The sequence below is a fragment of the Coregonus lavaretus genome (genome assembly GCF_964263955.1).
Source record: "Coregonus lavaretus genome assembly, chromosome: 17".
NCBI classification, from domain to species: domain Eukaryota; kingdom Metazoa; phylum Chordata; class Actinopteri; order Salmoniformes; family Salmonidae; genus Coregonus; species Coregonus lavaretus.
In genome coordinates, this window is record NC_140004.1 from 4,481,703 (window position 1) to 4,501,345 (window position 19,643).

The window sequence follows — 19,643 nt, forward strand, 5'->3', positions numbered from 1 at the left end:
GAACAGACACATCTCAACATCAACTGTTCAGAGGAGACTGTGTGAAATGCCTTCATGATGAAATTACTGCAAAGAAACCACTACTAAAGGACACCAATAAGAAGAAGAGACTTGCTTGGGCCAAGAAACACGAGCAATGGGCATTAGACCGGTGGAAATTTGTCCTTTGGTCTGGAGTCCAAATTTGAGATTTTTGGTTCCAACCGCTCCGAATGTGTATTTCTCACCGTAAAGCATTGAGGAGGAGGTATTATGATGTGGGGGTTCTGTCTGTGATTCATTTAGAATTCAAGGCACACTTAACCAGCATGGCTACCACAGCATTCTGCAGCGATACGCCATCCCATCTGGTTTGGGCTTAGTGGGACTATCATTTGTTTTTCAACAGGACAATGACCCAACACACCTCTAGGCTGTGTAAGGGCTACTTTACTTAGAAGGATTACTTTATCCTATCCCAGGTATTCCTTAAAGAGGTGGAGTTTCAAATGTCTCTGGAAGGTGGTGAGTGACTCCGCAGTCCTGACGTCGTGAGGGAGCTTGTTCCACCATTGGGGTGCCAGAGCAGCGAAAAGTTTTGACTGGGCTGAGCGGGAACTATGCTTCTGCAGAGGTAGGGGAGCCAGCAGGCCAGAGGTGGATGAACGCAGTGCCCTCGTTTGGGTGTAGGGACTGATCAGAGCCTGAAGGTACGGAGGTGCCGTTCCCCTCACAGCTCCGTAGGCAAGCACCATGGTCTTGTAGCAGATGCGAGCTTCAACTGGAAGCCAGTGGAGTGTGCGGAGGAGCGGGGTGACGTGAGAGAACTTGGGAAGGTTGAACACCAGACGGGCTGCGGCATTCTGGATGAGTTGTAGGGGTTTAATGGCACAGGCAGGGAGCCCAGCCAACAGCGAGTTGCAGTAATCCAGACGGGAGATGACAAGTGCCTGGATTAGGACCTGTGCCGCTTCCTGTGTAAGGCAGGGTCGTACTCTCCGAATGTTGTAGAGCATGAACCTACAGGATCGGGTCACCACCTTGATGTTAGCGGAGAACGACAGGGTGTTGTCCAGGGTCACGCCAAGGCTCTTCGCACTCTGGGAGGAGGACACAACGGAGTTGTCAACCCTGATGGCGAGATCATGGAACAGGCAGTCCTTCCCCGGGAGGAAGAGCAGCTCCGTCTTGCCAAGGTTCAGCTTGAGGTGGTGATCCGTCATCCATACTGATATGTCTGCCAGACATGCAGAGATGCGATTCGCCACCTGGTTATCAGAAGGGGGAAAGGAGAAGATTAGTTGTGTGTCGTCAGCGTAGCAATGATAGGAGAGGCCATGTGAGGATATGACAGAGCCAAGTGACTTGGTGTATAGCGAGAATAGGAGAGGGCCTAGAACTGAGCCCTGGGGGACACCAGTGGTGAGAGCACGTGGTGCGGAGACAGCTTCTCGCCACGCCACTTGGTAGGAGCGACCGGTCAGGTAGGACGCAATCCAAGAGTGAGCCGCGCCGGAGATGCCCAGCTCGGAGAGGGTGGAGAGGAGGATCTGATGGTTCACAATATACCCCGACCTCAACCAAATTGAGATGGTTTGGGATGAGTCGGACCGCAGAGTGAAGGAAAAGCAGCCAACAAGTGCTCAGCATATGTGGGAACTCCTTCAAGACTGTTGGAAAAGCATTCCAGGTGAAGCTGGTTGAGAGAATGCCAAGAGCGTGCAAAGCTGTCATCAAGGGAAAGTGTGGCTATTTGAAGAATCTCAAATATAAAATATATTTTGATTTGTTTAACGCTTTTTTGGTTACTACATGATTCCGTATGTGTTATTTAATAGTTTTGATGTCTTTACTATTATTCAACAATGTAGAAAATTGTAAAAAAATTAAGAAAAACCCTTCAATGAGTAGGTGTGTCCAAACCTTTGACTGGTACTGCATACACTACCGTTCAAAAGTTTGGGGTCACTTAGAAATGTCCTTGTTTTCGAAAGAAAAGCAATTTTTTTGTCCATTAAAATAACATCAAGTTGATCAGAAATACAGTGTAGGCATAGTTAATGCTGTGCCCCGTGTAGCTCACTTGGTAGAGCGTGGCACTTGCAACGCCAGGTTTGTGGGTTTGATTCCCACGGGGGGCCAGTATGAAAAATGTATGCACTCACTAACTGTAAGTCGCTCTGGATAAGAGCATCTGCTAAATGACTATAATGTAAATAAATGAAACGGCTGATTCTTAATGGAATATATCTACAGAGGCCCATTATCAGGAACCATCAGTCCTGTGTTCCAATGGCACGTTGTGTTTGCTAATCCAAGTTTATCATTTTAAAAGGCTAATTGATCATTAGAAAACCCTTTTGCATGTTAGTACAGCTGAAAACTGTTGTGCTGATTAAAGAAGCAATAAAACTGGCCTTCTTGAGACTAGTTGAGTATCTGGAGCATCAACAATTGTGGGTTCGATTACAGGCTCAAAATGGCCAGAAACAAATAACTTTCTTCTGAAACTCGTCAGTCTATTCTTGTCTGAGAAATGAAGGCTATTCCATGCGAGAAATTGCCAAGAAACTGAAGATTTCGTACAACGCTGTGTACTACTCCCTTCACAGAACAGCGCAAACTGGTTCTAACCAGAATAGAAAGAGGAGTGGGAGGTCCCGGTGCACAACTGAGCAAGAAGACAAATACATTAGAGTGTCTAGTTTGAGAAACAGGCGCCTCACAGGTCCTCAACTGGCAGCTTAATTAAATAGTACCCACAAAACACCAGTCTCAACGTCAACAGTGAAGAGGCGACTCCGGGATGCTGACCTTCTAGGCAGAGTTGCAAATAAAAAGCCATATCTCAGACTGCCCATCTTAATCTTTTCTTTTTATTGGCCAGTCTGAGATATGGCTTTTTCTTTGCAACTCTGCCTATAAGGTCAGCATCCTGGAGTCGCCTCTTCACTGTTGACGTTGAGACTGGTGTTTTGCGGGTATTATTTAATGAAGCTGCTTCCTCTTCCAAAATATAGTTTGGTGAATCATTGGTGACTCCGTCATTTGTAACAAGTTTTAGTGAATTCTATTTGGTAGCATTTCTATGTTGAAGATACAAAAATAATTTGGTGCATTTGTCCCCAAGTCTTTCCATAGATTTTCAAGATGATTTAAGTCAAAACTGTAACTAGGTCACTCAGGAACATTCAATGTCATTTTGGTAAGCAACTCTAGTGTATATTTGGCCTTGTGTTTTAGGTTATATTCTGCTGAAAGTTGAATTTGTCTCCCAATGTCTATTGGGAAGTAGATTGAACCAGGTTTTCCTCTATGATTTTGCCTGCGCTTAGCTCTATTCCATTTATTTTTATCCTAAAAAACTCCCTAGTCCTTGTCGATGACAAGCGTACCCATAACATGATGCAGCCACCACCATGCTTGAAAATATGAAGAGTGGTACTCAGTGATGTGTTGTGTTGGTTTTTCCCCAAACATAACACTTTGTATTCAGGACATAAAGTTAATTTCTTTGCCACATTTTTTGCAGTTTTACTTTAGTGCCTTATTGCAAACAGGATGCATGTTTTGGAAAAATTGTATTCTGTACAGGCTTCTTTTCACTCTGTGTTGTTGATCCATCCTCCGTTTTCTCCTATCAAAGCCATTAAACTCTGTAACTCTTTTAAAGTCACCATTGACCTCATGGTGAAGTCCCTGAGAGGTTTCCTTCCTGAGTTAGGAAGGACGCCTGTATCTTTGTAGTGACTGGGTGTATTGATACACCATCCAAAGTGTAATTAATAACTTCACCATGCTCAAAGGGATATTCAATGTCTGCTTTTTAATTTTTTTCTTCCCATCTACCAATAGGTGGCCTTCTTTGTGAGGCGTTGGAAAACCTCCCTGGTCTTTGTGGTTGAATCTGTTTTTGAAATTCACTGCTTGACTGAGGGACCTTACAGATAATTGTATGTCTGGGTACAGAGATGAGGTAGTCATTCAAAAATCATGTTAAACCCTATTATTGCACACAGAGTGAGTCCATGCAACTTATTATGTGACTTGTTCAGCAAATGTATACTTCTGAACTTATTTAGGCTTGGCATAACAAAGGGGTTGAATACTTATCTCAGCTTTTCATTTGTAATTAATTTGTAAAAAAATTCTAAAAACTTGATTCCACTTTGACATTATGGGGTATTGTCTGTAGGCGAGTGACACAAAATCAAAATGTAATACATTTTTAATCAGGCTGTAACACAACAAAATGTGGAAAAAGTCAAGGGGTGTGAAGACTTTCTGAAGGCACTGTACCACCACCGCTTGTTAGATGGACATTTAAAAAATAAGTGTGTGGACACAGCTTTAATAACATGTGTAGATGTATGAACACCCCTGTCAATACACTCCATTCTATTTCATCCAACAAGTGATCTATTGCTATCCAAATGTCAAATGAGATCATCATATAAAAGAAGGTTGGCAGTGATGTATTGCCCTGCGTGTCATACATTGGAATTGATCTATATTCACCATCATCTCCTCCGTGGCTTTTGCTGGGGTTCAGGATCTTTATTCACTACTAGGGAAGACAAATGACTGGTATGTTGTCCCTGACAGGCCCTGAGCCTCCCCTCCCCATCACAACACATGTCTATGAAAGCCACTCACTTGGAATTCACCGTAATTATTTATCTGTGGAGTAGAAAGCAAGGAGAGTGGAGAGGGGAGAGGAACCCATCATGGCAGACTGGTAGTGTATAGGCCAGCACCTCCGTGGGTCAGTCGCTGACCAATCCCAGTATAGCCACACTCAACACGGATGGTTCCGGTTGCACAGCTCTGGGGTGAAGTTTCCCCTAGGTACAGATCTAGGATCAGCTTCCCTTCCCCCAAGCATAACCTTAACCATTAGTGGGGGAAATGCTAAACTGACCCAAGATCAGCATCTATGGGAAACATCACCCTACACCGGTTGCGTACAGTACTCTGTGGAGGGAAAAAGTGGATGACTTTGCTTTGGCCTTCATCTATCAGAAAGGTGGAGGAGGATCAATAGTTTGAGCTCAGGCCCTGGCAGAGTCAGACAGGCCTGGGCATGTCCTTGGAAGGACTGGGGCTGAATGGCTGGAGCTGAATTGATGGCCTGTGTAAATCAGTGGTGTATGACCAGGCCTGCATTTGCCTAATTAAGCAGGCAGTAATGGGGTAATTTAGAGTAATTAAGAAGCCGGGGGAGGGATCCACATCAAATCCCCTCTGGCCCCCCCAAGAGCTCGCAGGCCAACCCACATGTGTCTTTATGCCTTCCCCTCAGCTCAGACTGGACTGGCAGGTAGAATATAGCACCAGGGTCGTATTCATCTGTGCACACGGTAGCGAAACGTTTCACAACGGAATACCAAAACGAGCACTTCTTATTCAGGTAGTCCCTGTTTCAGTCCGTTTTCTTCCGTTTGGTGTCTAATGAAAATAACCCTGTGTGTGTGGGGGTTTATCTCAGATGGCAGTTGATCACAGGAGGGTCCGGCTCTGCAGCCCTCTCTCTCGCTGTGTGTGCTAAGTGTGTGTGGGCCCCGTGTGTGTGGCTCCCAAGCTCACTGAGGAGTCAGTGCCATACTGCAACAGCCACAGTGTGACAGTATGGCCTCTTGACAGTCGCACACAGAGCATGAATTATGGATGACTGATGCCGCTCTGTGAGTGAGGTGGCTGACATTAAACTAAAATGGCAAATGTGACACATAATGGTTATGATGTATTAAGTAGCGTATGTCTGAGTAAGTGTGAGCTAAATGCGTAAAATGGAGGACTCTCACGCTCCAAAGAGAAGGCATTTCACAACTCCATAAACCCGCTGGCTCTAAACAGTGCAAAGACAGTACTTAATGGAAGAGCATGTGTTTTTCAGTGAGTTGAGTGGCGCACAGAGATGTGGTGCTACGTCAACCTTATATAGCCCGTGGATAGAAGTGCCAGGGCCTAACCCATTGCACAAAATTGCTGTTTATTTGTCGGATATCTATATTAATTTGTTAGAGTGAAACCCGTTGAAAGTTGCAATATCATCTTTGATAAAAAAATACTGTAAAAAAAAAAAGAAAACACAAACCCAACATTTATGAACCCCCAAAAATGTAGATAAGATGTGTATACTATGATGTTTATCATCACATAAAGTAGGCTGGCGTCTTTGACCAGAAGTAATGATTTTTGATTGTAATGGATCTCTTGCTATTTATCTGTTGTATGGTGGTTCTTGTTGTTCTACCCAGACTGCACAACCAGTTAGTATTCTATATGCCAAGGCCTTCTAAATGTGAATGTTTGTACATCTCCAGTGCATGAGTTGCCTAGCTAGACTCATCGCCATATATCAGAGAGCATGGTGAAATTTACATTTTAGTCATTTTGCAGACACTTTTATCCAGAGCGACTAGATACATTTTCGTGCTTTTTCCCGTAATGCTCCCTCGTGGGAATCGAACCCACTACCCTGGCGTTGCAAGCACTATGCTCTACCAACTGCTGTACTGACAATCTCCATCTCCAGTCTGCTGGATGAGCACTGGCTCTCAAGTCTTTCCATTCTCTCACTGCCAGAGAGCAGACAGGTGGAACATATGAGATAATAACAATAATCAGAGCCATGTGAAAGCAGCTACTCCCAGGGACATTGCCCCCACCCCCCTGTTATTTCACTCTGTGTTGAGTGTCCTTTCCAGTAGCCTATACCCCCCCCCCCCCCCCCCGCCTTAACAGATCACCACCACTCAACTTCTGCGAAGGAGAATTCTTTATTGGTGGAGGTGAACTTGTGTGTACTTTCTCAATCTAGAGTCCAGGTTCCCATGGTTGGAATTGATTTAGCACCGTGCGTCTGATTTAAGAGCGATGGGATGGTGGGTGAGGAGCTCTCCCATTGCTCTCACAGTGTAATCACAGCGCTTTGATCTACAAGACCAATGCCTTACCTGCAGCTAGCTGTCTGTCAGATTTTATTTTAAATCACCCTGACTCAGTCACTCACTAAATCCCTTTGCTTTCCCAGCCAGAGCAAGACAAAGCAAGACAAGGCAAACATCACTAGGTTCTTAATGAGAACCTGCTTCAAGCCTTCTAACTTTAGCCTGACTTAATCCTAATCATCTAAACCATCCGCCGCCCCATAAAACAAGACTTAATGTGCTAACGTTGCGCTAGTTACTACCTGGCCGAGGTAATGAATCAGCTCACTTTTGCCGGGAGTCTTCCGACCAGAACGTTTTTTGGCTGCCCCTCTGCTGTACCAACATGTGTTGTTGTTCATTGCACCCAGGATTTTTCTAGACCCTGCACACGGCTCCAAGCCTGCAAGCCGGAGCATCAGAAGGAGTGTCTCTGTGTCAACTCTGCCAGAATCAATAGTTTTCTCAATGGCCGTGGAGTTGAATCTGGTCTTCAACAGAATGTCCCAACCCTTGTTGGAGGTGCTTGTTGGGGGCTTACTGTTGGTCCAGATTTCTCGTCGGCCATTCTATTCTGGTCATCAGTTGTGTGTTTATTGTCAGCAGCAGTGCTAACCCCCACAGGACTGCATCTTCCACTAGAATTCTGCCTTTTCTCTAATGAGGCAGAAACATCTGCCCTTGGACGAGCTGGGGAGAGTAATAATGGTTGTGAATGAATGTAGAGAGCCCGACATGCCATAGGCTGGCACTTACTCATGCACGCGCACACGTATACACACACGTACACACCTACAGTGAGGGAAAAAAGTATTTGATCCCCTGCTGATTTTGTACGTTTGCCCACTGACAAAGACATGATCAGTCTATAATTTTAAAGGTAGGTTTATTTGAACAGTGAGAGACAGAATAACAACATAAAAATCCAGAAAAACGCATGTCAAAAATGTTATAAATTGATTTGCATTTTACTGAGGGAAATAAGTATTTGACCCCCTCTCAATCAGAAAGATTTCTGGCTCCCAGGTGTCTTTTGTACAGGTAACGAGCTGAGATTAGGAGCACACTCTTAAAGGGAGTGCTCCTAATCTCAGTTTGTTACCTCTATAAAAGACATCTGTCCACAGAAGCAATCAATCAATCAAATTCCAAACTCTCCACCATGGCCAAGACCAAAGAGCTCTCCAAGGATGTCAGGGACAAGATTATAGACCTACACAAGGCTGGAATGGGCTACAAGACCATCGCCAAGCAGCTTGGTGAGAAGGTGACAACAGTTGGTGCGATTATTCGCAAATGGAAGAAACACAAAAGAACTGTCAATCTGCCTCGGCCTGGGGCTCCATGCAAGGTCTCACCTCGTGGAGTTGCAATGATCATGAGAACGGTGAGGAATCAGCCCAGAACTACGCGGGAGGATCTTGTCAATGATCTCAAGGCAGCTGGGACCATAGTCACCAAGAAAACAATTGGTAACACACTACGCCGTGAAGGACTGAAATCCTGCAGCGCCCGCAAGGTCCCCCTACTCAAGAAAGCACATATACAGGGCTGTCTGAAGTTTGCCAATGAACATCTGAATGATTCAGAGGAGAACTGGGTGAAAGTGTTGTGGTCAGATGAGACCAAAATCGAGCTCTTTGGCATCAACTCAACTCGCCGTGTTTGGAGGAGGAGGAATGCTGCCTATAATAATAAATAATAATATGCCATTAGGCAGACGCTTTTATCCAAAGCGACTTACAGTCATGCGTGCATACATTTTTGTGTATGGGTGGTCCTGGGGATCAAACCCACTACCCTGGCGTTACAAGCGCCGTGCTCTACCAGCTGAGCTACAGAGGACCATGACTCCAAGAACACCATCCCCACCGTCAAACATGGAGGTGGAAACATTATGCTTTGGGGGTGTTTTCTCTGCTAAGGGGACAGGACAACTTCACCGCATCAAAGGGATGATGGACGGGGCCATGTACCGTCATATCTTGGGTGAGTACCTCTTTCCCTCAGCCAGGGCATTGAAAATGGGTCGTGGATGGGTATTCCAGCATGACAATGACCCAAAACACACGGCCAAGGCAACAAAGGAGTGGCTCAAGAAGAAGCACATTAAGGTCCTGGAGTGGCCTAGCCAGTCTCCAGACCTTAATCCCATAGAAAATCTGTGGAGGGAGCTGAAGGTTCGAGTTGCCAGACGTCAGGCTAGAAACCTTCATGACTTGGAGAAGATCTGCAAAGAGGAGTGGGACAAAATCCCTCCTGAGATGTGTGCAAACCTGGTGGCCAACTACAAGAAACGTCTGACCTCTGTGATTGCCAAAAAGGGTTTTGCCACCAAGTACTAAGTCATGTTTTGCAGAGGGGTCAAATACTTATTTCCCTCATTAAAATGCAAATCAATTTATAACATTTTTGACATGCGTTTTTCTGGATTGTTTTGTTGTTATTCTGTCTCTCACTGTTCAAATAAACCTACCATTAAAATTATAGACTGATCATGTCTTTGTCAATGGGCAAACGTACAAAATCAGCAGGGGATCAAATACTTTTTTCCCTCACTGTACACCCACACGTACACTGATGCACGCACACACACACACACATACACACACACAAACGCACACACACACACCAACGCACACACAAACTCCTTCTCTCCCAGAGTCATTGAAGCATAGCCCCATCTGTACACTTTGTGGGGAGCATGTTTCCCATACTGCTTCACACAAACACAGCAGTATCTCATGAAAACATAGCAGGCAGTAAATGTGAAATTCATCCGAGAGAGAAAGAGATTGAGAGAGAGAGAGATTGAGAGAGAGAGATAGAGAGAGAGAGAGAGAGAGAGAGAGAGAGAGAGAGAGAGAGAGAGAGAGAGAGAGAGAGAGAGAGAGAGAGAGAGAGAGAGAGAGAGAGAGAGAGAGAGAGAGAGAGAGAGAGAGAGAGTGTGTGAGGGGGTGAAAGAGAGAGTTTAGAAATAAGAGAGAGTTCAGTAAGCCACAGCCAGGGCTGCAAATAGTTCCCATCATGTCTGGCACAGAGATGGGCCTCAAGTGTCATCATGGCACTCACCATGATGACACTGACGTGGTTGTCACATTTACCTTCTGGCTGAGTGACTAATTGACAAGGTGGAGAGAGGAAGAGAGAGAGAGAGCATGATCGAGAAGTGGGAGTAAGATAAATATTTATTAACTTAATTTCCAAGGTACGCTTTGGCAATATGTACATTGTTGCGTCATGCCAATAAAGCAATTTGGATTTAATTAAAAGAAGGGGGCGACAGAGAGAGGGAGGTAGAGGAATATAGAGAGAGGGTGAGACAGAGAGAGGGGGTGACAGAGAAAGAGGGGGAGAACAAATAGAGAGACAGGAAGATTGAGAGGGGGAGACAGAGAGAGAGGTGGAGAGAGAGGGAGGGAGACAGAGAGAAAGTGAAGAAGAGAGAGGGGACAGACCAAGAGAGTGGAAAGCCTCTGCCACTCTGTTTGCCTTAACCCACTGTCTCAGTCATGTTCCAATTGACAGGTTGTTTTATGGGACTTGTCTACAGTGTAATTATTATATTTTCTTCAGTCTTTGTGGGAGATTAAAACACTATTAGCGCTCCACCGTCATACTCTCCAGCTGTTGCAGTTGTTTATGACCAAAGTGTTTTACGACACCTCCGCTTTAGTCACCTAGACAATTAGGTTTAATGAAATACAGTGCCGGCACAGTGAGCAGGAGAAACATGGGGTGCTGGAGACGTGTCGAAGGAAGAGAGGAAGAAGGGAACAGAGACATGTACAGAGAAGAGAGGAATGTCACCTCCTTAGCTTTGGAGAGCAGTGCAATGAGAGAGAGAGAGAGTTTTGAGTGAACAGACTCACTCATACATTTACATTTACATTTACGTCATTTAGCAGACGCTCTTATCCAGAGCGACTTACAAATAGGTGCATTCACCTTATAGCCAGTGGGATAACCACTTTACATGTTTTTATTATTATTATTTTTTTTTGGGGGGGGGGGGGGGGGGGGGGGGGGTAGAAGGATTGCTTTATCCTATCCCAGGTATTCCTTAAAGAGGTGGGGTTTCAAATGTCTCCGGAAGGTGGTGAGTGACTCCGCAGTCCTGGCGTCTTGAGGGAGCTTGTTCCACCATTGGGGTGCCAGAGCAGAGAAAAGTTTTGACTGGGCTGAGCGGGAACTATGCTTCCGCAGAGGTAGGGGAGCCAGCAGGCCAGAGGTGGATGAACGCAGTGCCCTCGTTTGGGTGTAGGGACTGGTACGGAGGTGCTGGTACGGAGGTGCCGTTCCCCTCACAGCTCCGTAGGCAAGCACCATGGTCTTGTAGCAGATGCGAGCTTCAACTGGAAGCCAGTGGAGTGTGCGGAGGAGCGGGGTGACGTGAGAGAACTTGGGAAGGTTGAACACCAGTCGGGCTGCGGCATTCTGGATGAGTTGTAGGGGTTTAATGGCACAGGCAGGGAGCCCAGCCAACAGCGAGTTGCAGTAATCCAGACGGGAGATGACAAGTGCCTGGATTAGGACCTGTGCCGCTTCCTGTGTAAGGCAGGGTCGTACTCTCCGAATGTTGTAGAGCATGAACCTACAGGATCGGGTCACCGCCTTGATGTTAGCGGAGAACGACAGGGTGTTGTCCAGGGTCACGCCAAGGCTCTTCGCACTCTGGGAGGAGGACACAACGGAGTTGTCAACCGTGATGGCGAGATCATGGAACGGGCAGTCCTTCCCCGGGAGGAAGAGCAGCTCCGTCTTGCCGAGGTTCAGCTTGAGGTGGTGATCCGTCATCCATACTGATATGTCTGCCAGACATGCAGAGATGCGATTCGCCACCTGGTTATCAGAAGGGGGAAAGGAGAAGATTAGTTGTGTGTCGTCAGCGTAGCAATGATAGGAGAGGCCATGTGAGGATATGACAGAGCCAAGTGACTTGGTGTATAGCGAGAATAGGAGAGGGCCTAGAACTGAGCCCTGGGGGACACCAGTGGTGAGAGCACGTGGTGCGGAGACAGCTTCTCGCCACGCCACTTGGTAGGAGTGACCGGTCAGGTAGGACGCAATCCAAGAGTGAGCCGCGCCGGAGATGCCCAGCTCGGAGAGGGTGGAGAGGAGGATCTGATGGTTCACAGTATCAAAGGCAGCAGACAGGTCTAGAAGGACAAGAGCAGAGGAGAGAGAGTTAGCTTTAGCAGTGCGGAGAGCCTCTGTGACACAGAGAAGAGCAGTCTCAGTTGAATGACCAGTCTTGAAACCTGACTGGTTTGGATCAAGAAGGTCATTCTGAGAGAGATAGCAAGAGAGTTGGCTAAAGACGGCACGCTCAATAGTTTTGGAGAGAAAAGAAAGAAGGGATACTGGTCTGTAGTTGTTGACATCAGAGGGATCGAGTGTTGGTTTTTTGAGAAGGGGTGCAACTCTCGCTCTCTTGAAGACGGAAGGGACATAGCCAGCGGTCAAGGATGAGTTGATCAGCGAGGTGAGGTAAGGGAGAAGGTCACCGGAGATGGTCTGGAGAAGAGAGGAGGGGATAGGGTCAAGCGGGCAGGTTGTTGGGCGGCCTGCCATCACAAGTCGCAAGATTTTATCTGGAGAGAGAGGGGAGAAAGAAGTCAAAGCATAGGGTAGGGCAGTGTGAGCAGGACCAGCAGTGTCATTTGACTTAACAAACGAGGATCGGATGTCGTCAACCTTCTTTTCAAAATGGTTGACGAAGTCATCCACAGAGAGGGAGGAGGGGGGGGGGATTCAGCAGGGAGGAGAATGTGGCAAAGAGCTTCCTAGGGTTAGAGGCGGATGCTTGGAATTTAGAGTGGTAGAAAGTGGCCTTAGCAGCAGGAACAGATGAAGAAAATGTAGAGAGGAGGGAGTGAAAAGATGCCAGGTCTGCAGGGAGTCTAGTTTTCTTCCATTTCCGCTCAGCTGCACGGAGCTCTGTTCTGTGAGCTCGCAATGAGTCATCAAGCCACGGAGCTGGAGGGGAGGACCGAGCCGGCCGGGAGGATAGGGGACATAGAGAGTCAAAGGATGCAGAAAGGGAGGAGAGGAGGGTTGAGGAGGCAGAATCAGGAGATTGGAGGGAGAAGGATTGAGCAGAGGGAAGAGATGATAGGATGGAAGAGGAGAGAGTAGCGGGAGAGGGAGAGCGAAGGTTGCGACGGCGCATTACCATCTGTGTAGGGGCAGAGTGAGTAGTGTTGGAGGAGAGGGAGAGAGAAAAGGATACAAAGTAGTGGTCGGAGACTTGGAGGGGAGTTGCAGTGAGATTAGTAGAAGAACAGCATCTAGTAAAGATGAGGTCAAGCCTGCCTTGTGAGTAGGGGGGGACGGTGAGAGGGTGAGGTCAAAAGAGGAGAGGAGTGGAACGAAGGAGGCAGAGAGAAATGAGTCAAATGTAGACGTAGGGAGGTTGAAATCCCCCAGAACTGTGAGGGGTGAGCCATCCTCAGGAAAGGAACTTATCAAGGCGTCAAGCTCATTGATGAACTCTCCAAGGGAACCTGGAGGGCGAAAGATGACAAGGATATTAAGCTTAAATGGGCTAGTGACTGTGACAGCATGGAATTCAAATGAGGAGATAGACAGATGGGTCAGGGGAAAATTTGAGAATGTCCACTTGGGAGAGATGAGGATTCCTGTGCCACCACCCCGCTGACCAGATGCTCTCGGGGTATGCGAGAACACATGGTCAGACGAGGAGAGAGCAGCAGGAGTAGCAGTGTTTTCAGTGGTAATCCATGTTTCCGTCAGCGCCAAGAAGTCGAGGGACTGGAGGGTAGCATAGGCTGGGATGAAGTCTGCCTTGTTGGCAGCAGAACGGCAGTTCCAGAGGCTGCCTGAGACCTGGAACTCCACGTGGGTCGTGCGTGCAGGGACCACCAGGTTAGAGAGGCAGCAGCCACGCGGTGTGAGGCGTTTGTGTAGCCTGTGCGGAGAGGAGAGAACAGGGATAGGCAGAGGCATAGTTGACAGGCTGCAGCAGATGGCTACAATAATGCAGAGGAGATCGGAATAAAATGAACTAAACATCTGGGAAAGGAGAGAGCGGGGCCTCCCTCACCACAACTCCCAAATATAACTCTCCCAACTTCCACCTCAGAAACTATAATTGTTGTAAACTACAGCGGTTCAATGTTTTCTAGGAATAGACTAACCTAGTTTATTCAGCTAGCTAACTAGGTGCAGTATTATTCCGTGAAAAACGTCCGGGCACCTCGTCATAAGACGCCACAGCCAGCTAGCATGCCGGTCTCCAACAGCAGGGTTTAGCGCCAATACTCAGTCACAACAACCACCAGTGTATCAACACTCAAGCAGATCGTTCGTGTCCGTGTCTAACGTTGTGGGTTAGTCCCGACAGCTTGAGCGAGTCCGTCGTCAACTTATTCAGCCAGTTAGTTAGCTAGAATAGTTAGCAAACTAGCTAGCCATTGCTTTCAGACAAAGAAGAACCCCTCCTTTCACGGCACGAACACACAGAGAGAGACAAACTAACGTTAACTAGTCACCCATGTCCCGAATTCCTTGAGCGACTCGGGCTATCAATATGTAAAAAACAAAACACAAGTGTAGGTTATGACTTACCACTAGCAGCTACTGTTAGCTAGCCAAGTGCAAAGCTAGCCACTGAATTGACTCAGCCAGTTCGCGTCTGTTCGCTCGGTCGTTCCAGCTATTGTTTACAAGTAGCTATCCAGGTTGCAACAAGCTTGCTAATTTTCAAGCACAGTAGCCACTTGCTACCTAACGTAAACGGTTCAGACAATGAGGTTAGAAAACAGCTGAATGGTAGGCAGTTATTGTATGTAATTATTGTAGGCAGCCATCTGGCGTAATTACAGGCACTCTCAGGCGTGAAACAACTATACCGTTGCTAATAGCTACTCGCCAGCTAGTCCAGGTGGTGAGTTAGCTAGCTAGCTAGCTTCGTGCTACACCCGGCACCGCCGAATACAATACTAACCTACAATAATTACATACAATAACTACCTACAACAACCCACGATACCTACCTACAATACCTAACTACAATCTAAATACATAGTTTAAGCCTTACTCGACAAAGCCCAAGCTATGTATAAAGCCAAACTTACCCGACGCCAAGCTTACCCGACGACGACCATGCTGTCCACGCAGGGAAAACACACCAGCTCACATAAGTCTCGTACCACAAAACAAAGAACAAACATGCACAAAACCATGTGGGAACCAGAGGGTTAAATAGGGAAATAATATAATGTAATGGGAACCAGGTGTGTAAAATCAAGACAAAACAAATGGAAAAAGAAACGTAGATCGGTGGCAGCTAGAAAGCCGATGACGATGACCGCCGAACGCCGCCCGAATACAACAATCAGGATGCTCTATTCTTTCAATCAGGATGCTCTATTCTTTCAACGTTGAACACACAATTTATGTGTGTGTGTGTGTGTGTAATTGCATGTGTGTGTGTGTGTGTTTAAGTGCTCTCCCACCGTGAATCACTCAAATTTCCGTCGCTCTTATCTTGCTTTACAGCATCTGCAATTTCTGCTCTCTAGAATTACACAAATGTTAGTGTTCACTCTTCACGCTGTAAATGTAGCTGCTCCATGATACCGAAATATTAACGCTACTTAAGAGTTGGCATGTATAAATATTGATGCATGTTTGCATAAAGTATTCATAGATTCTTTTTTCTACCCAAAGAGTTCTCCATTTTTGATGAGAGACTATTTGCTTAACAAGTCATATAATAAGTTGCATGGACTCACTCTGTGTGCAATAATAGTGTTTAACATGATTTTTGAATTAGTATCTCATCTCTGTACCCCACGCATACAAATATATGTAAGGTCCCTCAGTTGAGCAGTGAATTCCAAGCACACATTCAACCACAAAGACCAGGGAGGTTTTCCAATGCCTCACAAAGAAGGGCATCTATTGGTAGATGGGTAAAAAAAACAAAAACAAACATTGAATATCCCTTTGAGCTTGATGAAGGTATTAATTACATTTTGGATGGTGTATCAATACACCCAGTCACTACAAAGATACAGGCGTCCTTCCTAAATCCGTTGCCGGAGAGGAAGGAAACCACTCAGGGATTTCACCAAGAGGCCAATGGTAACTTTAAAACAGTTACAGTGCCTTCAGAAAGTATTCATGCCCCTTGACTTATTCCACATTTTGTTCTGTTACTGCCTGAATTCAAAATGGATTACATTTATTCTTACCCATCTACACACAATACCCCATAATTACGAAGTGAAAACATGTTTTTAGAAATGTTTGCGAAATTATTGAAAATTAAATATTTGTACATTATTCTTTTCAGAATTCTTTAAGCTCTGTCAAATTCTTTGTTGATCATTGCTAGACAACCATTTTCAAGTCTTGTCATAGATTTTCAAGCAGATGTAAGTCAAAACTGTAACTCAGGAACATTCATTGTCTTCTTGGTAAGCAACTCCAGTGTAGATTTGGCCTTGTGTTTTAGATTATTGTCCTGCTGAAAGGTGAATTCATCTCCCAGTGTCTGGTGGAAAGCAAATTTTTAATTTTGCCTGTGCTTAGCTCCATTCCGTTTCTTTTTTATCCTGAAAAACTCACCAGTCCTTAACGATTACAAGCATACCCATGTCATGATGCAGCCAGCACTATGCTTGAAAATATGGAGAATGGTACTCAGTAACGTGTTGTGTTGGATTTGCCCCAAACGTAACAGTTTGTATTCAGGACAAAAAGTGAATTACTTTGCCACATTTTGTGGAGTAATTACTTTAGTGCCTTGAATATGTTTATTCTGTACAGGCTTCCTTCTTTTCACTCTGTCAATTAGATTAGTATTGTGGAGTAACTACAATGTTGTTGATCCATCCTTAGTTCCTCCATCCCAAAGTATCCCTTTAATCCAAGACTTGTACTGTGGGTTACAGGGATCAGGTACCCTCGGTACCATTTCCAAAACACCCATTCAAAAGCTTTAGACTTTTATTTTCTTTGTTTCTACCGCGACACGTAAGTCTTTAATAAAGTATTAGAGGTAGGGTACTTCTTACCTTTCAGAATCACCTTTATTCGCTAAGTACATTTACCTGTACCAGGAATTTGACCTGGTAAAGTGGTGCTGACATCTCCTTACAATAAACAGATACACAGACAGATACAGACAAAATAATTTACACAATGAATATGCCTTGAATTCCTGAATATGGATTGACAAATGGTATCTCTGTTGTTGTGTTGTGCAGGTTGTGGAGACGAACCTCGTGGCTTTCGACTGTCACTGGATCATCATCAATGAGGTCAGTGCGGAGGCAGCCAAGGCTACAGTGTTGCATGCTGGGTAGTAGTAGTGTTGTTATGTTTGGGGTGGGTATGCTAGCCATGGGCAGCTCATAGTTGTCTTCCGTGGTAAAAGAGTAGGGGTACTGCAGAACACTGAGAGAGGGGAGGGTGAATCATGAATGCATACAAACATACTCACAATTGAAATACCCCAAAATGCACACAAACATACATTTCACATGTTACTGCTGGAATATCATTTGAATCCCACTTCTAATAAAAAAATGGTTTCATGTTGAAAGGACAACAAGGGCCAGGTTTTCTCGTACTTTAATATGGATGAGGGCTTGTGGTTGTAATAATTCTCCTTTATCTATAACTTACCACACTGACATTTTTCGGAGGGAAAAGTGGAAGCATTCATAATTGATCGTTCCCCTCCTATATACAGTATGTATGTGGGGACGTGGGGTATGGCATGAAAACAAGCTGGAATGCTCTGCCCTCTCTCTCACTCTGTCTTTCTCTTCCTCCATCCCTCTCTCCCTTGCTCCCTTGCTCCCCTACTGTGTGGCTTGTTCCACATGGTGGGGCGAATAAGGACAAATGCCAAAATACTGATCCAAATGAATACTGGCAAGTGAGAAAAAAAAAAAAAACACTTAAAGAGGAATTAAAATGGGGTCTGCCGATGACGGAGGGCTGTTTTTCCTCTGATAAAGTTGAGGCAGGAGGGATTTGGCTGCTGTGGGATGGGGAAGGTCCCCTGTAGTTTCCAGGATGGTTTGGAGGGAACTAGAGGGTGCGGCCCAATACTATCTCCTTTCTCCTGAAGTGTACACTCATTCACTACTTACAAAGCAGTGGATTGGTGGAGGCATGGGCTTGTGGGAGTTTATTTTCTTATACCAGTCATTTCCTTTCAAATCAGTGAAGGCAAGTGAACAAGTGCACACTTTGGGAGGAAGGAGATATAATATGTTGTTTTCAATAAAACTTCACAATACTTTCGCTGCTGTGGGGCAAGAAGACCCCCAGCTCCGCTAAAACCATTGACAACTACGTGCCGTTTTCAAGGGATTGTTAAATAAATGTTATAACTATTTGGTTTTAATATCATCACCTATTGAGCATAGTCAGAATCAATTGATGTTTACTGATCATGAAAAAAGCATGGAGTTACTTGCTGTATAACGCTGATGATCGAGCTAAATGTGTGCAATTGTTTTGCATGGAATAATCATACATTTGTAGGTCTGACTATGATATTACAACCAAATAGTTAACATTTATTTAACAATCCCTTGAAAACAGCACACAGTTGTCAATGGTTTTAGCGGAGCTGTGGGTCTCCTTGCCCCCAGCAGGCAAATTGAATTCTCTAACCTAATTGTTATGTTATATTGAAAACAACCTACTGAGCCATAGCCAGAGAGTCTCAGTCCCCCATGTTACATGGAAGGCCTGATCTTATCTTTCTAGGATAACACTGACTGTTGAAAGAGCCCAAATGTTTCTTCCACCAACCTGAATCCAGTTGGCTTACTTGTGAATCACAATACCTTCACTGTGAATGAAAAGATGCCTTGGATACAGTAGGGATTCAAAGCTAAAGAACATGGCAGTAATACCAAACTATAACGGACTGATAGCACTACTTCAACTCCGACTGAACACGTAGGTAGTAGCATCAATAAATATACTAGGTGACAATATTGTCCTGGACCTCCTGTGGATGTAATATTGCTGGTCTATTTAGAGATAAACCCGCTCTCCTATTTTAAATGTCAATCGCCTTAGAATTATGTCCGCAAGTATTAGACGTCAAGTTAAAAGACATTCTCCTTGCAATGTGGACTCCTGGGCATGGCTGATATGTCATGTAATCTAGACAGGAGAATTGTGAAGAAAGCAGCCCGCAATAAAGCCTTAACCCCTGAGGCCCCTAGTACATGTGTCCACTGAAAGTCAAAGTCATTTTAGTTTTGTCAATTAGTGCGTTCCAGCACTTCGGAGGAGTGTGTACTCTTGTTAATACCTCCCTGACAATGTTTATTTGCTTGCCCTTGACCCCGCTCGGGGCGTGTCAATGCTTTTTTGGCAGCAAGTTCTGCATTTGAGCACTTTTCAGTGTTTCAGAGCTTTGCAAGTTAATCGCTTTTTACATTTTTCTGGGGGAATTGTTTGGGCTGTTGCCCATTACAAAAGAGATTGGTGTATTGTTGCGGTCTGTTTGGATGTGGAGAATGGCCACCAGAGCAATGATATGAGTGGTTCTAGGATGCGGTCACCATTACCAATGTCATGCAGGCGAAACGTGCACATGAAAAGTTAAATCTGTCAGCCAGAACAGCTTGGTTGGATTTTGGAGCAACCTTCTGCTCTCATCAAATCATCAGACCCTGTTCCCTGTGCTCTGTGAGCACAGGAAAAACAGAGAGATTTTTTAATGCAAAA

At 45.3% G+C, this 19,643-nt stretch overlaps 1 protein-coding gene across 1 annotated transcript in view; it reads left to right on the forward strand.

Moving 5' to 3' along the window:
* The window catches only part of LOC311144768 (glutamate receptor ionotropic, delta-2-like), a gene marked incomplete at both ends in the record, with an annotated part of 582,161 nt that overhangs the window by 355,981 nt on the left and 206,537 nt on the right, over window positions 1-19,643 (forward strand). Inside the window, one exon of the mRNA XM_084180872.1 lies at window positions 17,150-17,203. Coding sequence (XP_084036998.1) covers window positions 17,150-17,203 — 54 coding nt within the window. The remainder of the gene's footprint in view (window positions 1-17,149; window positions 17,204-19,643) is intronic.